This window comes from Oncorhynchus masou, chromosome 8, assembly GCF_036934945.1.
Source record: "Oncorhynchus masou masou isolate Uvic2021 chromosome 8, UVic_Omas_1.1, whole genome shotgun sequence".
Lineage (NCBI taxonomy): Eukaryota > Metazoa > Chordata > Actinopteri > Salmoniformes > Salmonidae > Oncorhynchus > Oncorhynchus masou.
In genome coordinates this window covers 19,587,543-19,601,295 of record NC_088219.1, presented here as the reverse complement: position 1 = coordinate 19,601,295, position 13,753 = coordinate 19,587,543, and the positions used below count along the sequence as shown (strand labels likewise).

The window sequence follows — 13,753 nt, the reverse complement described above, 5'->3', positions numbered from 1 at the left end:
TGCCGAAGAATGGGACATGTAGCGGCTCTGTGCAAAGGAAATAAAAGATGTGCAAAGTGTGGAGGGGAACATGATTATGGTGAATGTGGGAACAATGTTAAGGTTAAATGTTGTAATTGTGGGGGGGAACACAGTTTAGCATTTGGTGGATGCCAGGTGAAGAAAGAAGCTAGAGATGCCCAAAGATATAAAATCACTCATAATGTCTCTTATGCAGAGGCTGCAAGGCAGATTGGTGGAACTATTAGGCAGAATGATGGAGACAATAGGGTCCGTCCTGGAGTAAGTGGACCTACTGTAGGAAATGTTGCTTATGTTGGTCCAGACACGGATATGAGACCTGCTCAGAAATCTTGTTCTCACAAATGTGTTGTTTCAAAGGACACCTTAATAGTTCATCAGATTGACTTCAATAGCCTTCCCTGGAAAGGTTATCAGACCTGCCAAGTTGAAGATCACTGTGGAAGTAGCATGAGTTTTTAGGAGTAACAGATGTTACTGTCGCCATGATTGTTGATATGTTGACTTCTAATGATGGAATGTTTCAGTATGATGTTAATAAGAGTTATGGTTTTTGTTATCCTTCAGTGGAATGCCAGAAGCCTTATTGCTAATGGTCAGGAGTTTTAAGAAATATGTAATAGATTTAGAGATCCAACCTGATGTGATATGTGTTCAATAACATGACTTAGACCACATCTTGATTGTATTATCCCTGGTTATTTTTCAATCAGATCTGATATATCAAATGGACAGGGTGGTAATTTTTCTACATTCATAAGAGAAGGTCTTGTATATCGTAATATAACTGCCCCATTTGAATATGAATGTGTGATGGTGGAAATCTACAGTGCAGGTAGTAATATTAAGTTACACAATTTTTACAAGCCTTGTCGTCAACTATCTGAAGCGATGTTTGATGAAATATCAGGAGAATTGGGCTCTAGAGAGATATGGTGCTACTGTTGCCTCTTCTTTGGATGCTGTTTTTACCAAAAATGAGATGCGTTCAGCCTTAATAGGCTTTGGAGATACAGCCCCATTTTGTGATCAGTTGTGCTGTAATGTTTAAGCATTTACCTGATGAGGTCATGCTTATTCTCCTGGGATTATTTAATAAGATTTGGAGTGAGGGGGTTATACCTTCTGGTTGGAAACGTGCAGTAATATTACCTTATGTAAAGCCTGGTAAGAACCCTTCATTGTGCTGATAGTTATAGACCAATTGCACTGACCTCTAACTTGTGAAAAGATGATTGTCATATTTCCTGGAGCATAGAGGTTTATTGAGTCAATGTCAAAGTGGATTCAGTAAAGGTAGATCTACTTTGGATGCATTAGTAAAGATGAGCAATGAAGTTGAGAAAACTCAGGTCATGAAAAAAGTGATGGCTACTGGGTTTTTTTCCCATTTAAAAGGCCTATGACACGATGTGGAGAGAAGGCCTATTAATTAAGATGGAAAGACTTGGTATTGGTGGGAGATTATATAACTGGGTTTTGGTCCTCTCGTTTAATCGCTCTTTTTGAGTTAAAATTGGATCCATTTTATCTGATGACTATGGAGTTGACAATTAAATTCCTCAAGGCAGTGCTATCAGTCCTATTTTGTTCAACATTATGATAAACGATGTGTTTTCAAATATAGGCAGGGGTATTGGGGCTTCCCTATATGCTGATGATGGAGCTATTTGGAAGAGGGGAAGGAATGTCTCTTGTGTTATCAAATCTTTTCAACAAGCTACAGTGGATGTTGACAGATGGTCAATTGACTGGGGTTTTAAATTGTCTGTGGCAAAGTCTTGCTGTATATTCTTCTTGAAGATAAAAGTTGCTGATAATATACAGTTGTTTCTGTATGGACAGTCTATGGGGAGGGTTTCTAAGTACAAATATTCAATGAGTGATATACATGGAAAGATCATGTCATAAATGTTGGAACAAAGTGAAAGAACGTGGTGAATCTTATGCACTCGGTCTCCGGTTATGATGGGGGTGCTGACAGACAGATATGTATAGAGCGCTGATCAGGACAACAATTGATTACGGATGTATAGTTTATGGAACAGCAGCAAAGACTTTGTTTCAGAAGCTGGACAGGATCCAGTATACAGCTTTAAAGATATGTATTGGTGCATTTAAATCAACATATGTATGTGCCTTACTAGTGGATGCAGGTGAGATGCCTTTGGATATATGGCTTAAAAAAATTGTAATTAGCTTATTGGGTTAGGTTGAAAGGATGTGAGGTTGAGCATCTCACTGCTACTGTTCTAGATGACTGTTGGGAATATACTAGTAGACAAGGTAGTGGTTTTGGTTGGAACGTTGGAAAGTTTGCTGATGAGAGTGGTTTGAGGGAGATGGAGTTTGGCCCTTCTGTGGTGATAGAGGATGTCCCTCCATGGTTACTCCCAGATCCTGTTGTTGATCTAACCTTGGTAGAAAAAATGAAAGATTGGTCAGAAGTCAGTGATATAGGGAAACTGGTTGACAATTACCAGTGGCGACCCGTCATTCAGGGCAGTTTTGAGCCCTACATATTTGGCCTGTTTTGCATGGTATTTTGGCATTAATACGTGTCACATATCAGTTTTCAAAAAAATATGGAGCATTGCACTATGGAGCGTTGCACTTGGCAACGCCAAGTCGAAGGTAGAGCTCGAAAATTCTAGCACCTTGGGTGCTGCCATAGAGTTACATTATAAGTGCCCATCCAAGAAGGCTCAAGGTCATTGGCCACAGATAAAATCATGCCAAATCACTTTATATCTACAGTAGCTTTGATTGGACTGATCATGTCAACATCATACTTTCTAAATCTTAGCTAGCAGTCATCATCATGAATCAAGTCGACAATCTACTGACAAATCCTTTTTAATCCTTGTCATATGAAGAGAAATAATGAAGAGAATTTATAGAACGTATCGGTGCTCACCGGCCATGGACATAAACATTACACAAAAGGTTGGAAATCGCAAATTCAACAATGAGTGGTTTTCAAGGAATCAGTGGCTAAGTGCAAGCATTGCAAAGCAATCATTAGCCTGCTATTGAGTGGAGTGTTTGTGTGGTCCCAAGTCTAAGATTAAGGGTTTCTTTTCCTGGTTTAAAATGATAAACATTCAACATTGGCCATGCTGTCAATGGAGCATGATTTGTGCCGTACTCCAAACAACTGTTAACTCAGAACTGCAAAATCTGACTTTAGTGAGTTCAAGACAACTGGGAACTCGGGAAAAACGAGCTATGACTGGGAAAATACGTTTTGAGTTCCCAGTTGTCTTGAAAGCACCATAAATCCAGAGAATGGCAGACTTTGATGACAAAATTTGCCCACGAAGGACTACCGCCAAGGTGAGTCCAAAAATGTATTGTATGGTGCTGCATAAATTATGTAATATGCCACTACTACACCCATTCTCTCAATTCCGCTTAAGACATTGTACATTGAACTCTTCATTACATTTGATTGGCAAGCATATGAATGGTTTGTGCCTGGAGTGCATGGTCGATGAAACAGTGGATCATGTGTTGTTATATTGTTGTAAGCATGTTGAAGAGAGGGAAAGATTGAAGTTTAGGGTCATTGAGGTCAGTCGGAAGGGATTTGGGGGATGGTGGAGGGTCTTAGAAGTTAGTAAGGCTCTTTTTTATTTTCTCAGTACTGAGTTAGGTAGGAGCATTTAGGAATGTTGTAAACCGTGATTGACCACACACTCCAGCACAGTAAGTGGCGGCATATACCTTTAACGTTGGTTTGCCATTATATCGAAGAAGAAGAAGAAGAAGAAGAAGAAGAAGAAGAAGAAGAAGAAGAGTGGATCCTCTCGCTTCGCCTCTTCCTCTATGCTGGTAGCAACTGTACCTCTTTGGTAGTCGCTAACTAGCGGTTCTTAGCGTCAACGTTAGCAAGGTACGTGTCCAAAGTTTACTATCCTGCAATGCTAGCCTGCAAAGTGTATAAACGACTTGGAAAAAACTAACTTGCTTAATAATTTATCTCATCGATTGTCAATGTAGCTTCATCGAAGGTCCAAGAAGTCTTCATTCCAGGTCACAGTAATTAGTGCTGCAAGCTACATAAACACAACTGACTGGAATCCACACGAGCTCCGTTGTGTGAGTATTGCATATTCTGATCAACAGAAGCTGAATTGTTATTAATCACAGCAATTAAGATGTGGAAATTATAATTTGTGCGGAGTCAATGTCAGACTCAATCAAATAACTCCTATAGTTGTGTTCGAAATTTGTCCATGAACAGTGTTCCATCTACATTTGATTTTCCATTAGCAGACAATGTCTTTGGCTCGGATGTTTTGCCGTTTAAATGGCTATTTGCAACCCATATCGAAAGCACGGGCTCCTTTGGTCTCTGGATTCATACGAACCCAGATTGAAGTGAGACATTGGCTGCATACTGTTCCACAATCGACGAGTTGTCACTGGCAGCTTCAGGAAGACAGCCTTGGTAAGTATTACACGTTGTATCAGCCCTTTACCAAACTCGAAATGAACATTTTATTTGCTCTACAGACTGTTTTTGAGTACAGCTCCATATGTGTCTGCCCTTCTTTGAGGCTTTTGAAAAGCTCCCTGGTCTTTGTCGTTGAATCTGTGCTTGAAGTTCAATACCTGACGGGGGACCTTAAATATGCTGTATGTATATGCATAAGCATGTAACTTAACTTTCTAAGCGCTTGTGAAGTCCCAGGAAAAGCTTTAAATTATTTTTTAATTTAACCTTTTATTTAACTAGGCAAGTCAGTTAAGAACAAATTCTTCTTTACAATGACGGCCTGCCAGGGAACCCAGGGAACAGTGGGTTAACTGCCTTGTTCAGGGGCAGAACGACAGATTTTACCTTGCCAGCTCGGGGTTTCGATCCAGCAACCTTTCAGTTCAACGCTCTAACCACTAGGTTACCTGCCTCACTGAACACTAGACTAGATCTAGACTAGATTGTTGACTTCTTTGGCGGCGGGCGTTATTTCTTAGACTAATAGACCAGGCAGGGGTCAGCAACTGGATTCAGCCGTGGGACGATATTTGTTTCTTAAGCGGATTGTTAGGGACCGAAACATGATTACAAATCATTTGTAGACTGTAAATTGACCTCAAGAAGCCCAAACAGATTTATTTGACTAAAACATAATTTCAAACCTTGCTTACATTTGTGTACAATGACATCTCTGTTATGCGTGGTGTTAGGTTCTTAATAACAGGGTGAAAACTGCCGGACAACTATGAAACGCTCAAACAAAGTTTATTCACCCAATGGGGTCACACAGCTGAAAAGACATATTCACACAAGCACTGGTATAACCCTTCCTTCTATGCTGAGTCTCTTCTTTATACATCTGAACAGCCATTGCACCTCTGTTGCTAGACATGACTTTAGTGCTGCATGCTCTGTCTCAATTCATTTGACCCAAACTCCTGTTGACTTGTACCAGACTGTGGCCCTTCTCCTTCCAATAGAATACCTGATGTCTAACAATAACATGTTCTGACAGAATGCGAACATTCTACATTCCCTCAGTGACATGAATAAGGATATTTCATATTCAAGTCAGAACCCATCAGTGGGAATATTTGAACAGGTTTCCTAAATGAAAATCACTTATTGCTGATTTCTTTTTACAGTCTTATGTCCCAAATGTTTTTTATATTAAAAAATATATATACAGTACCAGTCAAATGTTTGGACACCTACTCATTCAATGGTTCTTCTTTATTTTGACTTTTCTACATTGTAGAATAATAGTGAAGACATAACTATGGAATCATGTATTAACCAAAGGTTTTAAACAAATCCAAATATATTTTAGATTTTTCAAAGTAGCCACCCTTTGCCTTGATGACAGCTTTGTACACTCTTGGGGGGGCCAAATAAAACCGACCGTGGGACAAATTCGGGCCGCTAGTTGGGGAACCCTGTAATAGTCCATTTGAATGTTTAAATACAGCAGCCAAAGGAACTCAGAGTTTTTGAAAGAAGAGACCCACTGGGCACAGACGTCAGTTCAATGTCTAGTTTTGATTTACATTTGGTTGAGTAGTCAACTAATGTGAAATCAACAAAACATGTCAGTTTCATTGGATTTAGGTTAAAAGTTGGGTAAAACATTGATTAAATTCCACATTGATTCAAAGTCATCATATATATACAGTTGGGAGAACAAGTATTTGATAACCTGCAAAATCAGCAGTGTTTCCTTCTTACAAATCATGTAGAGGTCTGTAATATTTATCATAGATACTCTTCAACTGTGAGAGACAGAATCTAAAACAAAACTCCAGAAAATCACATTGTATGATTAAGTAATTCATTTGCATTTTATGGCATGACATAAGTATTTGATCACCTACCAACCAGTAAGAATTCCGGCTCTCACAGACCTGTTAGTTTTTCTTTAACATGTTCTCCACTCATTACCTGTATTAACTGCACCTGTTTGAACTCGTTACCTGTATGAAAGACACCTGTCCACACATTCAATCAAACAGACTCCAACCTCTCCACAATGGCCAAGACCAGAGAGCTGAGTAAGGACATCAGAGATAAAATTGTAGACTTGCACAAGGCTAGGATGGGCTACAGGACAATAAGCAAGCAGCTTGGTGAGAAGGCAACAACTGTTGGCGCAATTATTAGAAAATGGAAGAAGTTCAAGATGACGGTCAATTACCCTTGGTCTGGGGCTCCGTGCAAGATCTCACCTTGTGGGGCATCAATGATCATGAGGAAGGTGAGGGATCAGCCCAGAACTACATGGCAAGACCTAGTCAATGACCCAAAGAGAGCTGGGACCGCAGTCTCAAAGAAAACCATTAGTAACACACTACGCCGTCATGGATTAAAATCCTGCAGCACACGCAAGGTCCCCCTGCTCAAGCCAGCGCATGTCCAGGCCCGTCTGAAGTTTGCCAATGACCATTTGGATGATCCAGAGGAGGAATGGGAGAAGGTCATGTGGTCTGAGACAAAAGTTGTGCTTTTTGGTCGAAACTCCACTCGCCGTGTTTGGAGGAAGAAGAAGGATGAGTACAACCCCAAGAACACCATCCCAACTGTGAAGCATGGAGGTGGAAACATCATTCTTTGGGGATGCTTTTCTGCAAAGGGGACAGGACGACTGCACGGTATTGAGGGGAGGATGGATGGGGCCATGTATCGCAAGATCTTCCCTCAGTAAGAGCATTGAAGATGGGTTGTGGCTGGGTCTTCCAGCATGACAACGACCCGAAACACACAGCCAGGGCAACTAAGGGGATGCTTCTTACGGAGCCACTCAAGGTCCTGGAGTGGCCGAGCCAGTCTCCAAACCTGAACCCAATAGAAAAACTTTATATATATATATATATTGTTGTTTCGGTTGAAATGACATGGAAACAACATTGATTCAACCAGTTTTTGCCCAGTGGGGAGAATGCGCGATGGCGATAGGCTATAGCAGTTATTTACAGACCCATAAGCATTCAATCTTCATAAAGTGAAGCAAACGCTGTCTTCATCTTATTCTAGTCCTGTATTATTCAAACATGTCATTACAATGACGAAGATAAGAGAATGATTGGCCTAAGAAAAAAGCATCACATTTCATGTCTGTCATTCCTGATGGCAATTTCCCGTGTCACAACTGCATTCACTGTTATGCCATGATCAGCGGGAACTCTAGTCCATCCCCACTCGGGTGAGCGGATAAAGGTTTGGTAGAATAACCTGTAATGCAAAATATGTTGTATCTCCTTAACTGTTCCTGTGAATTTTTATGTGGCTAAGAAAGACCAAATGTGAACTTAAGACAAGGATTTTTGAGTATAAGAGCTCCATTCGCAACCACAATGTAAGGAGGAGATGGAGGTGGAGATGGGGGGAAAATGACTTATGGACCACTTGGGCACTCTTGCCTCAGCAGGTCTCAATGAGGAATGTTCCTTTTCTTGTTATTTTTTTTTTATTAACATATTTTTTCTCGCTCTAGACTGCTTTTTATTGTGGTAGATGTTCGACACAGTGTCCAGGTCAAACTGTACACAACAGTGAGAGTCTTATCCTCCAGTAACAGTCTGCTGGTCTTTCAGCTCCTTCAGTCTCCTGATGGCCGACTTCACTGTGACTGCAGACGTCGTGTTGTATGTCCAGGCGCCTACAGCAACAGTCTTCATGCAGGACCCACAGTGCCAGATACCAACAGCCTTCCTGTTCCTTTTCTTGTTTTTAATATACCCTCCTATAGGCTTTGACATCATAATGTATCATTATTGTGTGTTTGTGTATATATATATTTTACATATTAAATCCTAGTCTGGAACTGGCACTTCACACTTGAATTGGCCAGTTTTTACATTATAGGCTAATATGTACTTGTAAATCTGACATTTTGATTTGGCAGAGCTCAACTATGGAGGGCTTGTGATGCACTTTGCCTATGTGTGGCTACGGGATCATTGCCACTCTGCCTCCTGCTTCAACAGCAAGACCAACCAGAGGAACCTGGATACAGCAAATGTGGAGCTAAACATACGTCCTGCCAACACCAGGGTGGATGATGAGAATATCTTCCTCACATGTAAGTCTTGGTTTGAAGATGTATTTTCCCTACTGAGGGATGGAAAATATTCTCTACCCAGTTTCTCACATCACATACAGTAGGTGGCTTTCTTTGTTTTGATTTAAAAAATAATAATAATAATTCTCCAAATGAATAGCGACAGGTGGTTTTGGCATGAGAACCAGTTTTCTTTGGAACCAAAGTGAAGAATTGAGCTTGTTCTTTTCCCTTTTAGACCCCGTTGGAAGCCCACATTATGGAGTAGGCTAGCCCAAAAATGATCTTCTCCACTGCCAAACCTGAGATAGTTATTTTCTTAAAAACAAGCATCTTTTGTGGAGACCTTTGACTCTTCAAAAAAGGTTGTAATGTACTGCTGATATTGCTGCCATATGCTTTATTTGAATTACATGTTTGTACAATGGTACATCTTTTCACAAGGCATTGGTTAAACTGTAACCGTTCTCACTTACTCAGTGAGGTACTGAATCTAGGTCAGTTTGATGTTGTCAAGAACTCTAAATCCATGCCAGTAGTTAAGCCTATCATTTGATCATTTTCAATGGTGAACCGCAATCCCATTTTCTTTATGGCAGAACTGTGATCTATGCACCTATTGTTACTCATCCATTCCTTTTAACCGTTATTGAATCTATAATAGATGGAATTGTCTTTTTGTTTACCTCAGGGCCTGATGGTCATGTGACAAGGTACAACCTGAGCTGGCTTGTTCAGAACAGCTATGAGGGACAGAAGCAGAGTGCCATGCAGCCACACATCATCTGGAACTCTGACATCTATACCAGTGCCAAGGTGCCCTCTGCTAACTGGGACAAGTTTATGAGCTGTGATGATGAACTGAAAAAGTTCCTTGGGCGCTTTCTGCTGTACGGCATTGCTTTTGTGGAGGGCGTCCCGCCGACTGTTGAGGCCACAGAGACGCTTACCCAGAGGGTCAGCCTCATCAGGTATAGTAAGCCCCTCTGTGATTCCCTGGGGTAGGGAATGAGAAGTGGGGTTGAGGGGGCTTAAAGGTAATGGGCATACCACCCACCACAATGCATAGAAAAGATGCATGGTTTTAGAGTGGGGAGTTATTTAATAAGGATTAAGAATAAACACCCCAGATATCTATGTTTGGAGGGCATTAAAGAAGCTTGATATTTCTCAGGGTTGGCTTGTTTACACTCTATGTTTTGCAAAGTAACAGTGCTACAGAGAAGGTTTTGGTTTCCTTAACATCAACTTTGATGCGTTTGTCAAGTTAACATGCACAACAGACTTCTCTCTGCAGTTGGAATGGAGGGTGCTATTGTCAAAAGAATGGGCATTGTTGCACTTTGACAGTGTCTCCTCTGCCAGTGTAGTGAGAAAGGAGAAGTACTTTGCCCTCATTAATCCACCAGGTCTGTTCATTAAGGACTCAGCAGGTGGTGGGGTTTTGAAGTTTCAAACGCCTGAGCAAGCGCACTAATCCCTCTTTGTACTGGACTCTACTTTGGGGTGAATGGAAGGGAGGGAAGAAGCAGCGTGTTATGAGAAATGCATTGCTCGTGGTTGCCAGATGAGGGCATTTTCTTATTCTAGTCCAGTGAGTATATTTGGTTATCGGAAGTAATTGCTGCCCTCCTGACACCCCCAAGAAACAAAATATCACTCACTATTTGGATCACAGTTGCCATTATAATCTTGTTTTGAATTGTTATTGTACTGTGTAATGTTTTAGGTATCACCTTTGACTCCTCTACTTTTTGTTTTCATTTTTGTTTCCTTCTAGGGAGACTATGTATGGCAAGATGTGGAACTTCACATCCGATTTCTCCAGAGGAGACACTGCCTACACCAAACTGGCACTGGACCGTCATACAGACACCTCATACTTCCAGGAGCCATGTGGGTATGTATTTAGATGTTCACACATACATGGGTGTTATTTGAACTGTATTGGAGTAATCATGTCAGGTCAAAGTAGCAAGGCAGTACACATGTTGATCTGTCTATTGGTTAGGTTGAGATTCCTCAGATAAAGACACATGTATTAAAAATTAAAAACCTACCTTATTTACATAAGTATTCAGACCCTTTGCTATGAGATGCAAAATTGAGCTCATGTGCATCCTGTTTTCATTTGATAATCTTTAAGATGTTTCTACAACTTGATTGGAGTCCACCTGTGGTAAATGTAATTGATTGGACATGATTTAGAAAGGCACACACCTGTCTATATAAGGTCCCACAGTTGACAGTTCATGTCAGAGCAAAAACAAAGCCACGAGGTAGAAGGAATTGTCCGTAGAGCTCCGAGACAGGATTGTGGCGAGGCACAGATCTGGGGAAGGGTCACAAAACACTTCTGCAGCTTTGAAGTCCCCAAGAATAGCGGCCTCCATTATTCTTAAATGGAAGAAGTTTGGAACCACCAAGACTCTTCCCAGAGCTGGCTGCTCGGCCAAATTGAGCAATCGGAGGAGAAGGCCCTTGGTCAGGGAGGTGACCAAGAACCCGATGATCACTGACAGAGCTCTAGAGTTCCTCTGTGGAGATGGGAGAACCTTCCAGAAGGATAACCATTTCTGCAGCACTCCACCAATTAGACCTTTATGATAGAGTGGCCAGACAGAAGCCACTCCTCAGTAAAAGGTACAATTTAATCTATTTTAAAATGAGTCTGTAACCTGGAAAACGTCAGTCTGAATACTTGCCGACGGCAGTGTATGTATATAGGTTATTGTGTTAGGCTATTACAGTGATGTTACAAAAATTGACAGTTGTAACAACAGATCCAGCATTGACTTTTTAAAGACATGCTCCAGAGCTTTGGTGACTTGTATGTCTTTTTAAAACCTCCCACTTTGGGCTGAATATGTCAATGTGGAGTTCATATATACATTACTGTCTTATCTCAATTTGCCACGAAATCCCTAGTTTGAAAGGGACTGTTTTCTGGAAGTCATTTTCCCTGCTTTTTCCCCCATGTGGGCCAGCTACTAGCGATTTGAGTTCTAGCCAATGAGATTTAGCCCTTCGCCATTTGAGTGACCGCTAGAAAGACGCACGCACACACAGCAGAGCGAGAGCAATGATGTGGTGCACATATGTGATATGGTAGGCCATTTTCTGGGACCACTTTTGGCTTGTGAGCGCTACTTTCTGAACTACTGGCTAAAAGGTATACAAAAGTACCGGAGAATCTCTTCAACTGATAAGACACAAGCCAGACACACATTGCTATGCCACAGACATCTTGATAAAATAAGCTATAGTACAACATGAAACTAAGCTCTCCCTTGGCCTCCCATCAAATGACAGGGCAATAGCCACCTACTGGGCATTTCATAATAACATGTGACTTACTTTGATGCCATTGACTTTTACTTGCAGGATCCAAGTGTTCCATTGCCTTAGGCATGAGGGAACAGGAGGAAGAACACTACTTGTAGATGGATTCTATTCTGCTGACAAAGTGCTCCAGAAGACGCCTGAGAACTTTGAGCTGCTAGCACAGGTTCCTATCAAGCACGAGTACATTGAAAATGTCAGCGACCACCATAACCACATGATCGGCATTGGCCCTGTGCTCAACGTGTATCCCTGGAACAATGAGGTGTACATGATCCGGTATGACCAGTCTGTTGTAATTTGAGATGTGTATGTCTCCCTGAATGTCTTGCTTTAAACATATCTTCCAACGTCATTGGCCATACAACCTTACATTAACCAGCCTTGGTTACCTATTAACTTACAATGTTGTACACCCATCAATACAAATTAACTCACTTTGGAAGGTTCTTAGTAGAAGCCTCAGGATCTGGCGCTCATACGCAGCGAAACTTGTGTTATTCCAGCTCCTTTGAGATCAATGTCATGAATTATATGATCTGATATTGAGTATTAATATGGTATCACCTTCTGTTTGGTCACGTGTCTTACAGATACAATAACTACGACCGTGCAGTCATAAACACAATCCCCCATGACATTGTCAAGCGATGGTATGTGGCTCACAGAGAGTTGACCACAGAGCTGAGGAAGCCGGAGAATGAGTTGTGGATCAAACTGAAGCCTGGAAAGGTAAGGAAAAATATTTGCCTTTTCATTGATCGAGACAAAGGATTTAGCACCACTTGATCAGTTGAGTGAGATATTGACATGGGGGGGGGCTTCCCACACTTAACTGTAAACCAGGATTAAGCTGTAGGTGATGGGTGCAGTCTTACAAAATCTTAAACAAAAATGTTCCCTCTTTTTCTGTAAGGTTTTCTTCATTGATAACTGGCGTGTCCTGCATGGCCGGGAGTCCTTCACAGGCCTGCGGCAACTGTGTGGCTGCTACCTGACCAGAGACGACTTCCTGAACACTGCCCGCTCCTTGGGTCTGCACGCCTAAGTGAAGAGCCACCCTGAGTCTTCAACCTTTCCAGCCAACACCAAAGTTCTTTAAATAAAGCACCATCACCCAATCAGTCAGACGTGTTTAAGGAGATCGAAAAGTATTGTAGAATTGTTATGGTATGAGCATTTACTGAGTGAAATCAAGTATTTCCACTGCATGAATGCAGTTATATATTGTTAATGCGGAACTAAATTGTACTGTACTTTAAAAATATGCTCCACCCAGAAATATTTTACATGAGATATTGTTAGACTTGTTGAAGTCAAGAAAATGGACTGTGATCTGTTTGGGATTTGACATGCATTATGCTCTTGTCACAACAATCTTTTGAACTGGAACTTAACATATTGAGGTGTTTAACTACATTTTTGGCTTTGTTTTAGGGATTCGTTTCTAGTATTTCTGAAGTACTTTTGCTAGTCCTTTGTTTATGAATGTATTAGGAAATGTTGCCTTGTTTACTTAATGAAATAAATTGGGTGATTTTTTTTTTCAGCACCTTTTTTCCTGATTTCTATTGGGTGACTTTTTTTTTTTAGTCATGCCCAAACAAAACAAGGGAGTTGGTTATACATATCTCTGAAGCCATATCCAGCATTAAAATGAAATTACAGAGCCATGTTAACTTGGCAAAATGTTCTCGAACGTCGCAGATAGCAAACTCATGAATATAGAGCCGATGTGATTCCTTAAATCTACATGTCAGAGAGGCATGTTTGATCTACATTGAATTAGTTGAACGTTCCAAAACGTTAAATCCTGCTGAACGCGCCCCAGATTAGTTATTTGATCTGGTTGT

General features: G+C 41.0%; 1 protein-coding gene across 3 annotated transcripts; it reads left to right on the top strand.

Moving 5' to 3' along the window:
- The first annotated feature begins 3,795 nt into the window (after positions 1 to 3,795).
- Positions 3,796 to 13,452, top strand: LOC135544334 (trimethyllysine dioxygenase, mitochondrial-like). 3 transcript variants are annotated; one of them, XM_064971865.1, is made up of 9 exons: positions 3,796 to 3,916; positions 4,024 to 4,122; positions 4,300 to 4,474; positions 8,403 to 8,579; positions 9,250 to 9,529; positions 10,339 to 10,458; positions 11,943 to 12,179; positions 12,494 to 12,632; positions 12,817 to 13,452. In XM_064971865.1, exons 3-9 carry the CDS (start codon positions 4,303 to 4,305, stop codon positions 12,946 to 12,948), a joined length of 1,257 nt encoding a protein of 418 aa, XP_064827937.1. In that variant the 5' UTR covers positions 3,796 to 3,916; positions 4,024 to 4,122; positions 4,300 to 4,302; the 3' UTR covers positions 12,949 to 13,452. The 3 variants fall into 3 exon arrangements, with proteins under 3 accessions (XP_064827937.1, XP_064827936.1, XP_064827938.1); XM_064971864.1 differs by having other exon boundaries at positions 4,297 to 4,474; XM_064971866.1 differs by lacking the exons at positions 3,796 to 3,916; positions 4,024 to 4,122 and having other exon boundaries at positions 4,385 to 4,474; positions 8,092 to 8,579.
- The last annotated feature ends 301 nt before the right edge of the window (positions 13,453 to 13,753 follow it).